We start from the raw sequence: 15,312 nt of genomic DNA on the forward strand, positions 1-15,312 counted from the left end.
GGTGCGCAAGAGGGGCGCTGCCTACCGTGCTTCCCGTAGTAATGCGGCCGCTCGCCCCCCATCCCCGCGGGCGCCCAGCACCGGCGCCGCCCGCCTGCTCCGAGCCCCCTCGGCACTGGGTCCGGACGCGCGGGCGTCCCGAAGGCGGGACCGATGGACCCACTGGCGGCGGCTCCTCCCAGCAGAGAGCCAGGCGGGGCGGCCCAAACCGGTCTGACCGGCCCTAGCGGAGCAGTTGCCTCGGGACGGACTGGCCGACGGACGGAGGGAGGGGGGAGAGGCCCGGGCGGGGCCGCAGCTGCTCCCGCCACTCACCCGCCACCCCCGATTTAGCCCACTCCGCCCCCCCCCCCCCCGCCGCTCCCCCTCCTGCCCAGCCTCCACCCGGGGGACTCTGGCTTCACCCAGCGGCCTCGGCGCGCCCCCCGCGTCCCAACCGGACGCCGCCGCCTGGAACACCTCTCAACCCTGGAAGGGCTCCTGAGATTGCCCCATTCTCCAGGTACGGAAACTGAGGCGTAGGGAGGTAACTCGAGATACGCGCCGCAAAGCAGGCAGATGGCTGCACCCAAACTCCCAAATATAGAGTATTTGAGCTGAAAATTCTCAAACCAGTTTTTATTTTGGTCTGCATAAAAAAAGAAAAAAAAAAAAAAAAAAAGAAAGAAATGCCAACAGTTAAACGTTTGGGAAACTCCATATAAAAATCCATATCGCCGGTCTTCTGAAGACTGGCAAAATGGGACCTGCAGCCCAGATGCCACATCCCTGCCTGGCACTGCCCTTTGTGGCCCCCAGGGCTATACACCTGAGCTCACCATCCCAGCGCACATCCCGACTGTGAATCCTGAAGCCAGTGTTCGGTAGAACAAGTATTTATTCAGCGCCTACTGGGTGCAGGCCCAGGGCTGGGCGCTGAGTATATACAATAGCAAATGGGAGCCCAGTCTTGTGCGTCTGTTCTTGTGAAGCTCCCCTTCTAACCTCATGGCCCTAGATTCAAATGCTCCTTCTGTCCCGTCCAAGCCGCAGGGCAGTTCAGCCAGTATCTTGCCTGCCCTGAGCAGCCTCAACTGTGAATTGGGGCTGAAAGTATAAAACCAAAACCGGTCAAAGACCAATCACAGGATACCAGGAGGTATACAGTTGGCATGGACGTTCTACAGTTAGCGTAAGGGTGTTTAACTGATGTGGAGGTATACAGTAGGTATGGAGGGACCGCCAGTAGGGGGCATACAGCCTGGCGTTATACAGTTGGTGTGGAAGCATACAGCCAACAAAGAGGTATACAGTTGCCATGGGGGTATTTGATCAGTGTGGGGTACACAGCAGGGGTGGGGGTATACAGCTGGTGCAAGGAATATAGTCAGCAAAGGGTTGTGCAGCCAGTATGGGGTGTACAGTCAGCTGGCTATATTATACACCCCCACACCAACCATCCACTCCCCAAGCCAACTGTATACTCCCTCAGTCATGTGCCTGTTCTCTCTGTACCCGCCCCCCCGCCCTGCCCAAGAGCTCTCTTTGAGGCCAGCTGTACACTTTACAGTATAGTGGATTATACGTTTGGTGCAGTAGATTAGCAGGAACACACATTCAGTATGAGGCATACAGTCAGCAACGGGGTTATATAGTGTGGTCATATGCAGTTGGTGCTCGATAATTGTAGCTGCTACCTCAGAGCCAAGCATTCCCTGGCAGGGCTCTGGTCACTAACTCAGCTTGTCCCTAAAGGAATGTACCTTCCCCCCAGGGGCCTCCAGCTGTGGAAGCCCCACCTGACCCCTGGCCCACAGGCTTCAGCAAACAGGAGAGGTTCAAGGCTCCAAGCCATGCCCTAGGGTGACCAGGCCTCCCAGAGAAATGCTGTGGTTCCTGTGGTTCCTGCCAACCCCAAGGCTGGCTGGTCCCACCCACCCAGTCCAAGCAGTGGACAAAAAAAGGCTCCAGCCTCTTCCCAGCTATGCTTGGTCCCTTGGGGACACTCCTGCAGACTCAGGACTTCAACCACCAGCTCCACCCTGATGATTCCCAAATGTCGGTCCCCTGAACTGCACACCCCGGTGACACCTGTCTCTTGGGGGTCTCACGGGCGTCTCACACTCAGCATAGTCACACCCAAGCCCCTGATGGTCCCCGACCAGCCCCGGCTCAGAAAAGGCAGCTTCATCTTCCCAAGTGCTCAGACCAGAAGCCTGGGACGCCTCTCTTTCCTTCACACCAGCTCTGCCATCAGAATCTTCAGAATCCAACCACTTCTTACCCCCACCCTTGTCACCAGTGCAGGCATCTCCACCCAACTCTCCCAGCTCCCAGCCTTCCCCTCACCCTCCTGTCTGTTCCGCCCATAGCAACCAGAGGAGTCTGTGAACATCTGAGTCAGGGTATGTCTCTCTCTCTGTCCAGAACCTTCCATGGCTCCTGCCTCACTCGGAGGAAAACCCCAACTCTTCACCATCATCTAAAAGGCCCTCTGTGCTCAGCCCCGCCTCCTTGTTCTCTCCCCTTCACTTGTTTGTTTCAGCCTCCCTGGCCTCACTAGCTATACACAAACTCACCAGGCATGGTCTCATCTCAGGACCTTTGCACTGGCTGTTCCCTCCGCCTAGAAATCTCTTCCCAGAGATGTCCATGTGGCTCTACTTCACGCAGGCCTCTGCTCAGTCATCCCCTCCTCAGAGAGGCTTTCTCTGACCATCCTATCCAAAACAGCATCCCTTTTCCCTCTGTCCCATCACCCTGTTTTATTTTGTTTTTTATCACTACTTGGCACGTCGCACATTTACATATTGCTTGTTTATTGTCTGCTCCCTTGCTGTTCACAGCACAAGGGCAGGGGTTTATATCTGTTCTGTTCATAACTGTATCTAGGGCCCAAAGTAGCACCTGGCACTCAGTTAGTGTTTGTTGAATGAACAAACCATGTATAGGTAGCTAAGACTGAAAGTAGAAATGTAGCTTAGAGTTTTCTAGTATTTATTTATTTATTTTATTTTTTTTTAATTTTTTTTTTCAATGTTTATTTATTTTTGCAACAGAGACAGAGCATGAACGGGGGAGGGGCAGAGAGAGAGGGAGACACAGAATCAGAAACAGGCTCCAGGCTCTGAGCCATCAGCCCAGAGCCTGACACGGGGCTCGAACTCCCAGACCTCGAGATCGTGACCTGGCTGAAGTCGGACGCTCAACCGACTGCGCCACCCAGGTGCCCCAGAGTTTTCTAGTATTTAAAAAGTTAACTTGCGGGGGCGCCTGGGTGGTTCAGTTGGTTGAGTGTCCAACTTCAGCTCAGGTCATGATCTCGTGGTTTGGGAGTTTGAGCCCCGCGTTGGGCTCTGTGCTGACAGCTCGGAGCCTGGAGCCTGCTGCAGATTCTGGGTCGCGCTCTCTCTGTGCCCCTCCCCTGCTCATGCTCTGTCTCTCAAAAATGAATAAACATTAAAAAATTTTTAAGTTGATTTGTGAATTTTATGCATCAAGAATTTAATACTTGATAAATGTGGAATTTTCAGTGGGCAGGGAGAGGATAAGTCAGGTCGTGGCCTCAATTGCATTCGGAAGAAAAAAGTTAACTCCACTCCCAACACATAGCAAAACAAATTCCACATGGATTAATCATGCAAGAGAGATAAAGACTCAAAACTATTGGGGCCTCTGGCTGGCGTGTGACTCTTGATCTCGGGGTCATGAGTTCGAGCCCCACATTGGGTGCAGAGATTACTCAAATAAGTAAAAGTGCTTAAAAGAGAAAAAGAAAACACCTCAAAACTATTACAAGTATGAAGGGAAAAACACAGGAACATATTTCTACATCTGATAAAAGGTGAGACTGGTAAGGGTGGAGAAGGGATAAGGGGAGCGCTGGAAGTTTCTCCATGTTAGCTGAATGCCAGCCAGACTGGCAGAGTGGAAGGAACCATATAAGAGTGGGTGGTGCTGACTACGGAGTGTCTTTCTGACTCGAGCTCTGTCCTCATTATAGTGGAAGTCCTATCATCAACCCATTTTACAGTGGAGAAAACCAAGGCCCAAGGAGGAGAAGTGGCTCGCCCAGTCATCTACCAACCAGTAGGAGATCCTTACTCCAGGTCCGATGGGTGAGTGGGAGCCACTGAGAGTGTCTGAGCGGGAGCATAACCTGGCCAGGCTGGGCAGGGGAAGACACACAGAGAGGTTTCAGCTCTCAGAGAAATTGGTGGCTGTGGATGAGACAGTAGGGCCATGACCTTGCTGTGTGAACTTGAGTTATCTCTGTAAGATGGAACTAAAGATGCACAGTGGTGCCTGGCATTGGCTTGGCCTAGGGCCTGGCCTTGTTGGTTCTTGAGAAATACAGGAGGGAAGCTTGATGTGAGCATGTTACAGTTCCATTAGCTCTCATTAACTTTAGCAGGTGGGAATAGGGGGAGGGGCAAGTTGAATACTCCTGGATTCCTTTTTTTTTTTTTTTAAGTTTATTTATTTATTTTGAGAGAGGGAGTGAGAGAGAGAGAGAGAGCAGGTGGGGGAGAGGCAGAGAGAGAGGGGAACAGAGGATCTGAAGTGGGTTCTGTGCTGACAGCTGACAGTCCCAACACAGGGCTGGAACTGATGAACTGAGAGAGCATGACCTGAGCTCAAGTCAGATGCTTAACCCACTGAGCCACCCAGGTGCCCCAAATACTCCTGGATTCTGATCATCGAGCCTGATCCAAACCCTGCAGGATGAGAACTCGCTGAATCTTTGCAACAATCCTGCAAGACGATAACAGTGCAAATGCCCCAATGCCTCCATTTTACTGACCGCCTCACCATGTGCCAGGCGCTTTTCCAACACGGTGCATGCTTTTCCCTCAGTTCATCCTTACAACAGCTTTGTGAGATTGATCCCACCGTGACCTCCGCTTGAAAGATGCGGAAACTGAGGCCCAGAGAGAAATGACATACCTGTGGTGAGCAGTAGAGCCAGGGGGGCTGCCCAGCTCATGAGTTAGGACCTGTATGAATTTCCTGTGCCTGCTGTATCAAAGTGCCACCGAATGGGTGGCTTAAAACGGCACAAATGCATTATCTTACAGTTCTAGAGGTCAGACATCCCAAGAGCATCTCCCTAGGCTAAAATCAAGGCACTGGCAGGGCTGTGTTCTTTCGGCTGGTTCTGTGGGAGAATCTGTTTCCTTACCTGTTCCAGCTTCTAGAGGCTGCCAGCGCCCCCACATTCCTTGGCCTATGGCCCCTTCTCCATCCTCAAAGCCAACACACCCGTCAAGCCCACGTCCACCACATCTCCCTCTCTGACTTGTTACTGCCTCCCTCTTGCCTTTATAGGGGTCCTCCCTTGTCCTTGGGTCCACCTGGATAATCCAGGATAATCTCTCCATCATAAGATCCCAAATTTCGGGGTGCCTAGGTAGCTCAGTCAATTAAGCATCCGACTTCAGCTCAGGTCATGATCTCACGGTTCATGAGTTTGAACCCCGCGTCGGGCTCTGTGCTGACAGCTCAGAGCCGGGAGCTTGCTTCGGATTCTGTGTCTCCCTCTCTCTCTGCCCCTCTCCCGGTCGCACTATCTCTCTCTCTCAAAACAAAATAAACATTAAAAAATGGAAAAAAAAAACCCTAAATTTAATCTCATCTGCTAATTCCCTTTTGGCCTGTAAGCTAACATAGTCACAGGTTCCAGGAATTAGGATGTGGGTATGTTTGCGGGGGTGGGGGTGGGGGGAACCATGATTCTGCCGATCACAGTGTGTAACCATCTAGGCCAGGGGTTGACAAACTGTCATGGGGCGGGGGTGGGGTGAGGGGGCAGGGTGGAAGAAATCACCCACTGCCGGTTCTCACATGATCTAGAACAAAGAATGGTCTTTTTTTTTTTTCTTTTTAAGTTTTATTTATTTATTTTGAGAGGAGGCAGAGGCAGAGAGAGGCAGAGAGAGAATCCCAAGCAGGCTCTGTGCTGCCATTGCAGAGACCGACTAGGGGGCTCGAACCCACAGACGGTGAGACCATGACAGCCGAAACCAAAAGTCGGATGCTCAACCGACTGAGCCACCCAGGTGCCCCTGGTCTTTACATTTGTAAATGGCTAATGGCTGGGAAACATCCAAAGAGGAAGACTATTTTGTCATGTGAAAATTACGTGAAATTGAAATGTCAGTGGCTGTAAGTCAAGTTTTCTTGGTACGTAGCTATGTTCGTTCCTGTTCACGTTGTTTGTGACTTGCTCTCGGGCCACAACGGCAGAGCTGGGTTCGCGAGATAGACTATACGTGGCCCGCAGAGCTGATAATACTTACTCTCTGGCCTCTCTGTAGAAAAAGTTTGCCGCCCCTTGGTCTCTAGGCCATGAACCAGCAAGTGTTGAGCCGGGTTCTGTGCCAGCAGGTTTCATGTGCTCTCTTTGTAACAATCAGGAGTGGTATTGTTGCCCACAAAAGGGCTGGGTGAATGGACAAGCCCTTTCCCTCTCCAGGCTGCCATTTTCCTGCCCGGAGAATGGAATCGATAGCTGTATTTGCTTCGTGGGTGTTGTCAGGACTCAGTGCTCAAAAAGCACTTAGCAAAGTCTGGGGTTCAACAAACACTAACTAGGAGCATGGTCCCATTTGATAGAGAGGGCCAAATGAGGCTCAGACCGCACAGCTGGTGAGGGATAGAGCTATGTGAATCAAACCAAGGCCCCTCTGGCTCCAACCCGGGCCTTTTCTGTGGCAGATACGGACAGAGGCAGAACTAAAGATGTAACAGTATGGGGGGAAGGTGTGGAAAAGCTGGGCCAATAGACCAGGCTGGGTGGGGGACCCTTGGGTCCTGGGCTTGCTGGGCACAAAGTCCTTCCCAGCCGGTGCAGTGGGTGTAGGAGATAAGGAAACTGATACAGGCTGCCCAGTCACAATGCTGGAGCCAGGACATCAAGTGCCACCCAGCCCCTGTGGCTTCCAGATAATTGGCCAAGTCCCCAAGGCCTGCAGCAGCCCAGGGCCTCACCCACACAGCCAGGCTGGCTCACTCAGCCTTCCCAGAAATCTGTGCCTGCCTGGGCAGTGGGATCCCAGCCACCCAGATGAGTCCCGTTGACCAAGAGTTTGGGGAAGAAAGAGTCTGAATACAAAAGGTGAGAGTCACAGTCCTGGACACAATGCTAAGAGAAAAAAAAAAAAACAAAAACAAAAAACAGAGCACCTACTGTGTGCTGGGCCTGTGCTGGGCACCAAACCAGACATTTATTTCTATAAGCTCATGCCATCCTCGCAAGGCTCTCAGTGTACAGGACTCAATACAGAAACCAAGGCACGCGGATGCTTCCTGACTTGCCCCAAATCACACAGCCAGTTGGAGCTGGGATTTGAACTCTGCCCCTGACAACCATGCCCTTGAACTCTATGCCCTGTGAATAACCCCCACAGACTGAGCATTTACCATGGACCAAGCGCTCGGCTAAGGGCTGAACCGGCATCAGTTCACTGAACCCTGAAGACAGCCCCAAGAAGGAGCCAATGCTGTTGTTAACCCCATTTTATGGATGGAAACACTGAGGTTCAGGTATATGAAAGGTTCAGGGACACAAAAGGTGCAGGTGCTAAAGGGCTAGGAAGAAGGCGGCCGGACTGGAGCAGAGGCGAGGCTGGATTCCGGGACCTGGCAGAGTCAGAACTCTGTGCTTAGCTCTTCTGTAGATGTGCTCATTTACTTAGCACCTTGGTACCAGGTGATTCATGCCTCTGGATAAGTGCTGTCGCCTCTGTCCTGGTCTGGCTTCTGCCATTGCGCCTCACAGGGGCCGGAGGGTGCCTGTGGGCACCCGACTCAGGCCGGTTCCCTCTTCTGCTCAGAATTCTCAATGGCTCCCACCTCTCTCAGAACAAAAGCCCAAGTCCTCTCCGCGGCCCACAGACCCTGTACCCTGAGCACAGGCCACGCCCTCTCCCTGAAACATTCTTCACAGCTCCCTCCTTCCTGCCTCTGATCACCTTAGGATGGTCTTAAAATTTTTAACTCCGCCTCAAGGCCCTAGAGATTACTCCCACTCCTCTTCCCTGCATGATTTTTGTCCTGAGCCCGTCTCTGACATTCCAAGAATTTCCCTCATTTATCTCAGCATCTCGCCTGTTTCCCCCTCTCTTAGCATGTCCGCTCCGCCACGGCAGCACCTGCTGCCGCACCGCACCGCACCTGCCCGAAAAGTGACTTCGTTGATATTGAGTAAACGGTGTGCTTATCGAAGTAAAAACGCCGCAACCAGAAACAACCCTTCAGACTGAGAAGAATCACTCTCCCTCTCACCCTTGGCCCAGAGCCCAAACTTCCTCTCCCTGGTTTCCCTTTCCTCCTTCCAGACAGTCTAAGTACACATGCAGAAGCAAATTTGTAGCTGTTTATCCCCCCACGCCCTGTTTTGCTACACATATTCTTTCCTACTTTGCTATTTCACATGCTAACATAAGGAGGTTAGATCTACTTCAGCTGTTTACAGGACAACATAGTATCTCACCCTGGGAACAGGACCATTTTTCATTAAGCCGGCCAGAGGAGCCTTAAAAAAATACCGTAAAGATGCCACATACACACACAGAAACAGGCTAAGCTTGTGCAAAAGCTTCTGCTACCTCTGCGATGAGGGCAATTAGTCGAGGGTATGTAAAGGGCTCTTTCACTAGGAAGACTAAAATATTCTGTGTGGTTGAGGGCTTATTTTTATTTAGCCCCTCCCCTCTGCCCCCATGAGAATATATTTATTTTATTATGTAAGAGACTAAAATCCTATTTAAAATGAGGGGGGCGCCTGGGCGGCTCACTCGGCTAAGTGTCCGACTTCGGCTCAGGTCATGATCCCGCAGTCGGTGAGTTCAAGCCCCGTGTCAGGCTCTGTGCTGACCGCTCGGAGCCTGGAGCCTGCTTAGGTTCCGTGTCTCTCTTTCTTTCTGTTCCTCCCCCTCTCGTGCTCTGTCTCTCTGTCTCTCAAAAATAAATAAATGTTAAAAAAAAAATTAAATCCTATTTAAAAACAACTTTCCCTTTGGGGATTGACTGGGACGGAGCATAAGAGAACTTTCTGGGGTAATGGGAATGTCCTTACTGGAGATGTGCAAATTTTCTTCTGTTAAAGGGGAGATAGTTAAGATTTGAAGGTTTGGGTTTCACATATCATGTCTGTCGCATATTCCTTTTTATTTTTTAATTTAAATTTATTTATTTATTATTTTAGAGAGAGAGAGAGAGGATGGATCCTGAATAGGCTCTGTGCTGTCATCATGAGGCAGGAATTGGACGCAGGGATCTATCTCACTGAGATTTGTGACCTGAGCGGAAATCAAGAGTCCGAGGCCCAACTGACTGAGCTACAGAGGCGCTCCTTTTTTTTTTTTTTTTTAACAACAATTTACAAACAATGGAGCCATTCTTAGTCCATTGGCCTTACAAAAACAGGCCACAGCACAACAATGTGAATATACTTAACACTATTGAAACATACAAATAAAAATGAGTAAGATGGTAAATTTTAGGTTTTTTTAATGTTTTTTCTTTTCTTTTTTTTTTTTTTTTTACCACAAAAGATTAAAATAATAATACGGATTGGCCCTCCTTAGGCATGAGGGGCTTGTGGGGTGCTGGGAATTTTTTTTTTTTTCCCTCCAGATCTGGGCACTGATTCCATGGGTGTGTTCACCATGTGAAAACTTCTGGAGCCTGATGCATTTAGGATTTGTTTCCTTTTACGTATGAACTGTCTGCTTCAATACAAAGTCTCAAATATTCTTCCGGAGGGACGCCTGGGTGGCTCAGTCGGTTAAGCTTCCGACTTCGGCTTGGGTCTGATCTCACCATTCATGAGTTCGAGTCCCGCATCGGGCTCTGTGCTGATAGTTCGGAGCCTGGAGCCTGCTTCAGATTCTGTGTCTCCCTCCCTCTCTGACTCTCTACCGCTCACACTCTGTGTGTGTCTCTCTCTCCCTCAAAAATAAACGTTAAAAAAAATTTTTTTTTAATATTCCTCTTGATTGGTTAAATATAAGATTGGGTAAATATAAACTATTCCATCCACACATACATTACTTTATGCAACTGTCAGAAAAACACCGAGGAAGCTTTCCAGGCACGGACATGAGCGATGTCTCCAAGATACATTACACAAAGAAACAAAAAGCGACAAACAAACAAACAAAAAGCAACATGTGAGGGGCCCCTGAGTGGCTCAGTCGGTGGACTTCCCAACTCTTGGTTTTGGCTCAAGTCATGATCTCACAGCTGGTGTGTTTGAGCCCATTATTGGGCTCTGCACTGACTGTGCGGAGCCCGCTTGGGATTCTCCCTCTCCCTCTCCTTCTGCCACTCCCCTGCTTGCCGTCGCACATTCTCTCTCAAAATAAATAAACTTTGAAAAAAAAAAAAAAAAGAAGCAACAGGTGAAACAAACACCCTTTCATTCGGTAAATAGCTGTTGAGTACGTACTATGTGCCAGGCACTGCGGATCCACCTTCAAACTGAACACACACAATCTTGCCTCAGAGTTCGCACACTAGGGATTTGCTGACATTTTTGCAAAAGGGGGAAAAAACAGCCACTAGGTAAGGAATATGTATATAATTGCATGCGAGGTTCTAAGGCCTAGACTCCATTTGGAACAAAGCACTAGATGCTGGAACATTGACGCACTTTGCCAAGAAGGTTGTGTCATGCTGAGAGACAGAGCGCACGGGAGACCCTTCATGATAAAGCCACACAGTCTTTGTATCTTTTGGATTTTGAAGCATGTGAATGTATCACCCCTTTTGGAAAAAAATAAACGTTCAATGAACAAGCAAATGTCCTCTCCCAACAATATATTTTAATGTTTATTTATTTTTGACAGAGAGAGAGAGAGAGAGAGACAGAGCATGAGCAGGGGAGGGGCAGAGAGAGAGGGAGGCACAGAATCCGAAACAGGCTCCAGGCTCTGAGCCGTCAGTACAGAGACTGACGCGGGGCTTGAACTCACAAACCATGAGATCATGACCTGAGCTGAAGTCGGACGCTCAACCGACTGAGCCATCCAGGCACCCCTCCCAACAATATATTTTAAAAATCAAATGCCAGATCCTTGCTGTCAGCTGAGTTGGACTCTAGCAAATGGGGCCAGGGAATCTGTTGTTGTTTTTTTAAATGTTTATTTATTTTAGAGAGAGAGAGAATGGGGGAGGGGCAGAGAGAGAGAGAGAGAATGGATCTGAAGCAGGCTCCGCACTGACAGCAGAGAGCCCAACGCGGGGCTGGAACTCTTGAACCATGAGATCATGACCTGAGCCGAAGTCAGATGCTTAACTGACTGAGTCACCCAGGTGCCCCTGGAATCTGCTTTTTACACAAGCACCATTACTTTTTTTCCACCTTCCCCCCGCCCCCTATCAGAGTGTATTGTTTTAAGTTCTAGAATCTTTTTCCATGCTCATGCCTGGGTGGGTGGGAAGGATGGCAGTACCCATTGATGTCATCCGTCAGGGCCAGGAGCCATTTCCCAGTTTCCCCATATCATCTAAATATGGTGTCTGCAGAGGAGGGAGCTTCCTGCCCTGCCCAGTCCCGCCAAGTCTATGCCTAGACAGAGAGGGCTGCTTTTCCATCAGCTCTGGAAAATCCATGCCTCCGACATTATGGGCCCCAGAGGCCTCTTGGCATGTAGAGAGCCTACCAGCCACTGTGCAAAATGCTGCCCAGCAGTGAGTATGGTCTGCCTAGACCTGCAGACAAGGATAGAGTCTCAGAGAGGTTGCCAACTCTCCCATGGTGACACAGCTCCTAAGTGTCAGAATCAGGATTTGAACCTGAGTCTGTCTGACTTCACCCCCTGAGGTCATGAAAGCTGATGGATGGGAAGGCATTGGGATACAAGGGCTGTGTGAGGGCTGGGATATGGTTTTTTAATGTTCTTTAATGTTTATTTATTTTTGAGAGAGAGACGGACAGCGTGCAAGTGGGGGAGGGGCAGAGAGCGACAGAGACAGACAGAGACAGAGAATCCGAAGGAGGCTCCAGGCTCCGAGTGGACGGCACAGAGCTCTGATGCAGGGCTCGAACCCATAAACCGTGAGATCATGACCTGAGCCGAAGTTGGACGCTTAACCCACTGAGCCACCCAGGCGTGCCCCTGTGAGCACTGGGATCTGTGAGCAACCCTTGCGACACTGTTCCCAAAGGAAAGCCCCTCATTTCCTGGCAGTGACTTCATGGGGCAGCCTGAGGGCTCCAGGTTTTTGGTTCTGATGAGAATGAACTATTATTTACAAACTACGTGAGATCCCCCACTTCAAGGAGTCAAGGGGGGGGCCCTGGAGGAGGTGATGGCCTGGCTTGCAAGACATAGCTGCAGTCTCCACCTCAGGCTTCCTTGGGCGTCATAGAGAAAAATAATTAAGCAACTGGCTGGTTTATTTGCTGTTCCTTCTGCCTAGAACACACTTCTCCCAAATCTTCCCATGGCTATTGGCTCAAACTCCAGCCCTGGGTCACCTAAAATAATCCTAGATGATTCTCCCACACACATGCTGTCCTGTTCTCTGCTCCACAACACTTAACAACAACCTAAAATCATACATTTATTCAAGAATTTTTCTGCTTTGTTCACTGCTGTGTTCTCAGTGTCTAGACCGTGCCTGTAAGATGCTCAAAAAATACTTGTTGATGGAATGGGCTCCCGGCGCCCAGCGTAACCTCTGTTGGGCATAGAGGTCCCCTGTCTGGAGTGTGGGTCTGGCAGGGCCTGGGAGGTTTGCTCAGGCCCATCTATGGCTGGTTCCCTTTGGCCAAATTCAAGGCTTGATGAATCACATCCTTGTCCACTCTGACTGCCATCCCCCACCCCAGCTCCTTAAAGACATCAAAGGTCCCTCAGGTGCTGCCCACAGGCAGGCAGGGCCTGACCAGGGCTCCAATCTGAGATTCCCAGTTCAGAGACAGCCAGCCACACCCAAGGGACGCACAGCACCCACAGATACAGGGTCTGGGGTTTGAGCCAAACCCAAGAGCAAGGAGGCCCCTCAGGACATTGGCTGGCAGGGAGGGGAGTGGCTGGGTGGTGGCCAGGTCCCTGTGTTTCCCTCTTGGCTGGGCTGGGCAGGGAGGGTCCCAGCCTCCCCCATCTGTTTGTCTCTACAACCTGCTGAGGCCACTGTGGAGGCAGTGGGGAGGGAGGTACGTCTCCAGTCATCTTGTTTTTCTTGATTATTTTGAGTGGTTTCCTGCCCCCTCCCCAAAGCCTCTGTCTCACAGTTTCCAGGAAGTTCCTGTCACACAAGGAGGGGCAGCAGCGCCCCTTTGCCCCAGGGGAGAGCTGCGTGGGACATGTGCCCAGCTCAGCCCTGGGACCCAAAATGGAGAAGAGAAAGGAGAAACTGAGGATGGCAACCCCCCTCCGTGGGAACCCTGGGAAAGGCGGCACTGCAGGGCGTGGGTAGGGAGGGGCCTCATTTTGGCCCCAACCTCAGGGCCCGGAGGCGAAGGCCACCCACCCCGGGAGGGGGGGTCCGCGTCGCAGGGACTTTGCGAAACGGTAGCGGGCACCCCCCAGCCCCTTGTACACGGCCAGGAAAGTTTCTCAATGGTTTCCTCTTCCTTACAGCGACCTCACCGAGGGCGCCCTTCTTTCTGTCCTTCCAGGCCGCTAGCAAGAACCGATGGCCTTCCACCCCAGCATTCGGTCTGCCCAGGCTTGCCTCAGTTTCCCCATCTGGCCAGAAGCCCGAGATGGCTACTTCCAGGGGGGTGTGGGCAGCAGAAAGAAGCGGACTAAGGCGACCAGAAGAGGAGGGGGATTTGGGGAAGTCAGGGCCCTGTCCCTTTTCCGAGCCCCGGTCGCCAAGCCTCCCCTCCCCCGCCTGGCATCTGAGCCGCCCAGATAACGGGACCTCCCCGGGTGGAGCATGCGCCGTGCGTCCTGGCCCATCAGCCGGAGGGGGTGCGGGGGCTCCCGGGAGAGGGGACGCAGGGCGACCCGGCGGGAGCAGGGGGGCGTGGGGTCGGCGCAGAGAGGAATGCTGGGCCGAGAAGCCGGAGGGGGGCCCCCAGCTGCAGCGCGGGTGTTTGAGATCTCCGATGTCCCCCTCCCCCAAAGCCCCCCAACTCAGCAGAGGCGGTCGCGGGCCAGAGGCGGCTCCTACCGTAGGCTCCGTCCTTCCGCTCGTCCTCCATGGCCGCGTCGGGCGAGGAGGGGAGTCCGACCCGGAGCGACCCCAGCCCGCGCGGGCGGGAGGCTCCGCGGGCTGCAGCGCCCCGCCCCGGCCCGGTCCGGCCCCGCCCCGCCCGCCCGGCCAGCCCCGCACGCCGCCTCCAATGGGAGCCCGGAGCGGGCCGGGGCGGGGCGGGGGGCGGGGCCGGGCTCGGGAGAGGGTGGGGCCCCAACCTTTGTTTCCCATCTGGGCTCTCCGGAGACTCTCCAGCTTGGCGTGTTTGGTGGGCTAGGAGCAGTGGTCACCCATTCATTCGTCCGCCCACCCATTCACTCATCAAATAGGTATTGAGCGCTGACTGTGTGCCAGTGAAACAGACAAAAAGATGCCTTTTTTTTTTTTTATTCATCAGATCGGCAAGAATTTTAGTCTGGTAACAACCAGCGGGGTGAGCACAGGCTGTGGGACAAAATGTTACCCGGCAGAAAGATTATATCCAACCGTGTTCACCCTGTGCGATTCATCTCTGCCATCGACCCTGGAGAAGCCATCGGAGGCGCGTGTGCATGAGGAGCACCTGTCAAAGGTTGCTACCTGCTGCTGCTTTGATAGTCATTGTAAAACACGGGGGAGGCTTGCACGCGTGCGGACAAAGGCGCGCACGCAACTCGCTGAGAGGGAGGGAATACTATGCAGTGAACAAAAAGAATGACGCCGTCAAGGAAATGCAAATTAAAATTCAGAGAGATGCCACCACACACCCACCAGAAGAGCTACAAGTAAGAAGGTGAAGGGTACCAAGTATTGCTTAAAGAGCTGGAGCAAATGAGACTCTCCTCCACTGCTGGTGGGAATGTAGACTGACACAACCACTTGGGGGGAGGGTCTCTTGGAGCGCCGGGGCGGCTCAATTGACTAAACGTCGGACTCTTGATTTCGGCTCAGGTCCTCATCTCACCGGTTGGTGAGTTCCAGCCCTGTGGACCGGCTCTGCACTGACAGCACGGAGTCTGCTTGGGATTCTTTCTCTACCTTTCTCTCTGACCCTCCCCTGTTCACCTTCTCTCCTCTCTCTCTCTCTTTCTGTCACCTCTCTGTCTCAAAAATAAATAAACAAAAATAAATAAGTGTTATAAAAAAGAAAAAGTTTTTTTAGTTTCTTATAAAGTTTAACAGGTGCCTACCATATGA

General features: G+C 51.8%; 1 protein-coding gene and 1 long non-coding RNA gene across 5 annotated transcripts in view; one reads left to right on the forward strand and one right to left on the reverse strand.

Moving 5' to 3' along the window:
- The window catches only part of SLC44A2 (solute carrier family 44 member 2 (CTL2 blood group)), a 27,237-nt gene extending 12,971 nt beyond the window's left edge, over positions 1-14,266 (reverse strand). Inside the window, exon 1 of one of the 3 annotated variants that reach the window (XM_086699099.1) lies at positions 26-187. In XM_086699099.1, coding sequence (XP_086555225.1) covers positions 26-62 — 37 coding nt within the window. In that variant the 5' untranslated portion in view covers positions 63-187. Of the gene's footprint in view, positions 1-25; positions 195-14,112 lie in introns of those variants that run through there. The other 2 variants (XM_086699098.1, XM_086699097.1) reach the window with 2 other exon arrangements.
- On the forward strand, positions 13,206-15,312 carry LOC112852659 (uncharacterized). 2 transcript variants are annotated; one of them, XR_003222865.2, is made up of 4 exons: positions 13,208-13,406; positions 13,613-13,882; positions 14,534-14,707; positions 15,067-15,312. It is a non-coding gene; the product is annotated as an uncharacterized LOC112852659 (long non-coding RNA). The 2 variants fall into 2 exon arrangements; XR_015248533.1 differs by having other exon boundaries at positions 13,206-13,406; positions 14,534-15,312.

Source organism: Puma concolor, chromosome A2 (assembly GCF_028749965.1).
Source record: "Puma concolor isolate L17-30 chromosome A2, mPumCon1.1.hap2, whole genome shotgun sequence".
In the NCBI taxonomy this organism is placed as follows: Eukaryota; Metazoa; Chordata; class Mammalia; order Carnivora; family Felidae; genus Puma; species Puma concolor.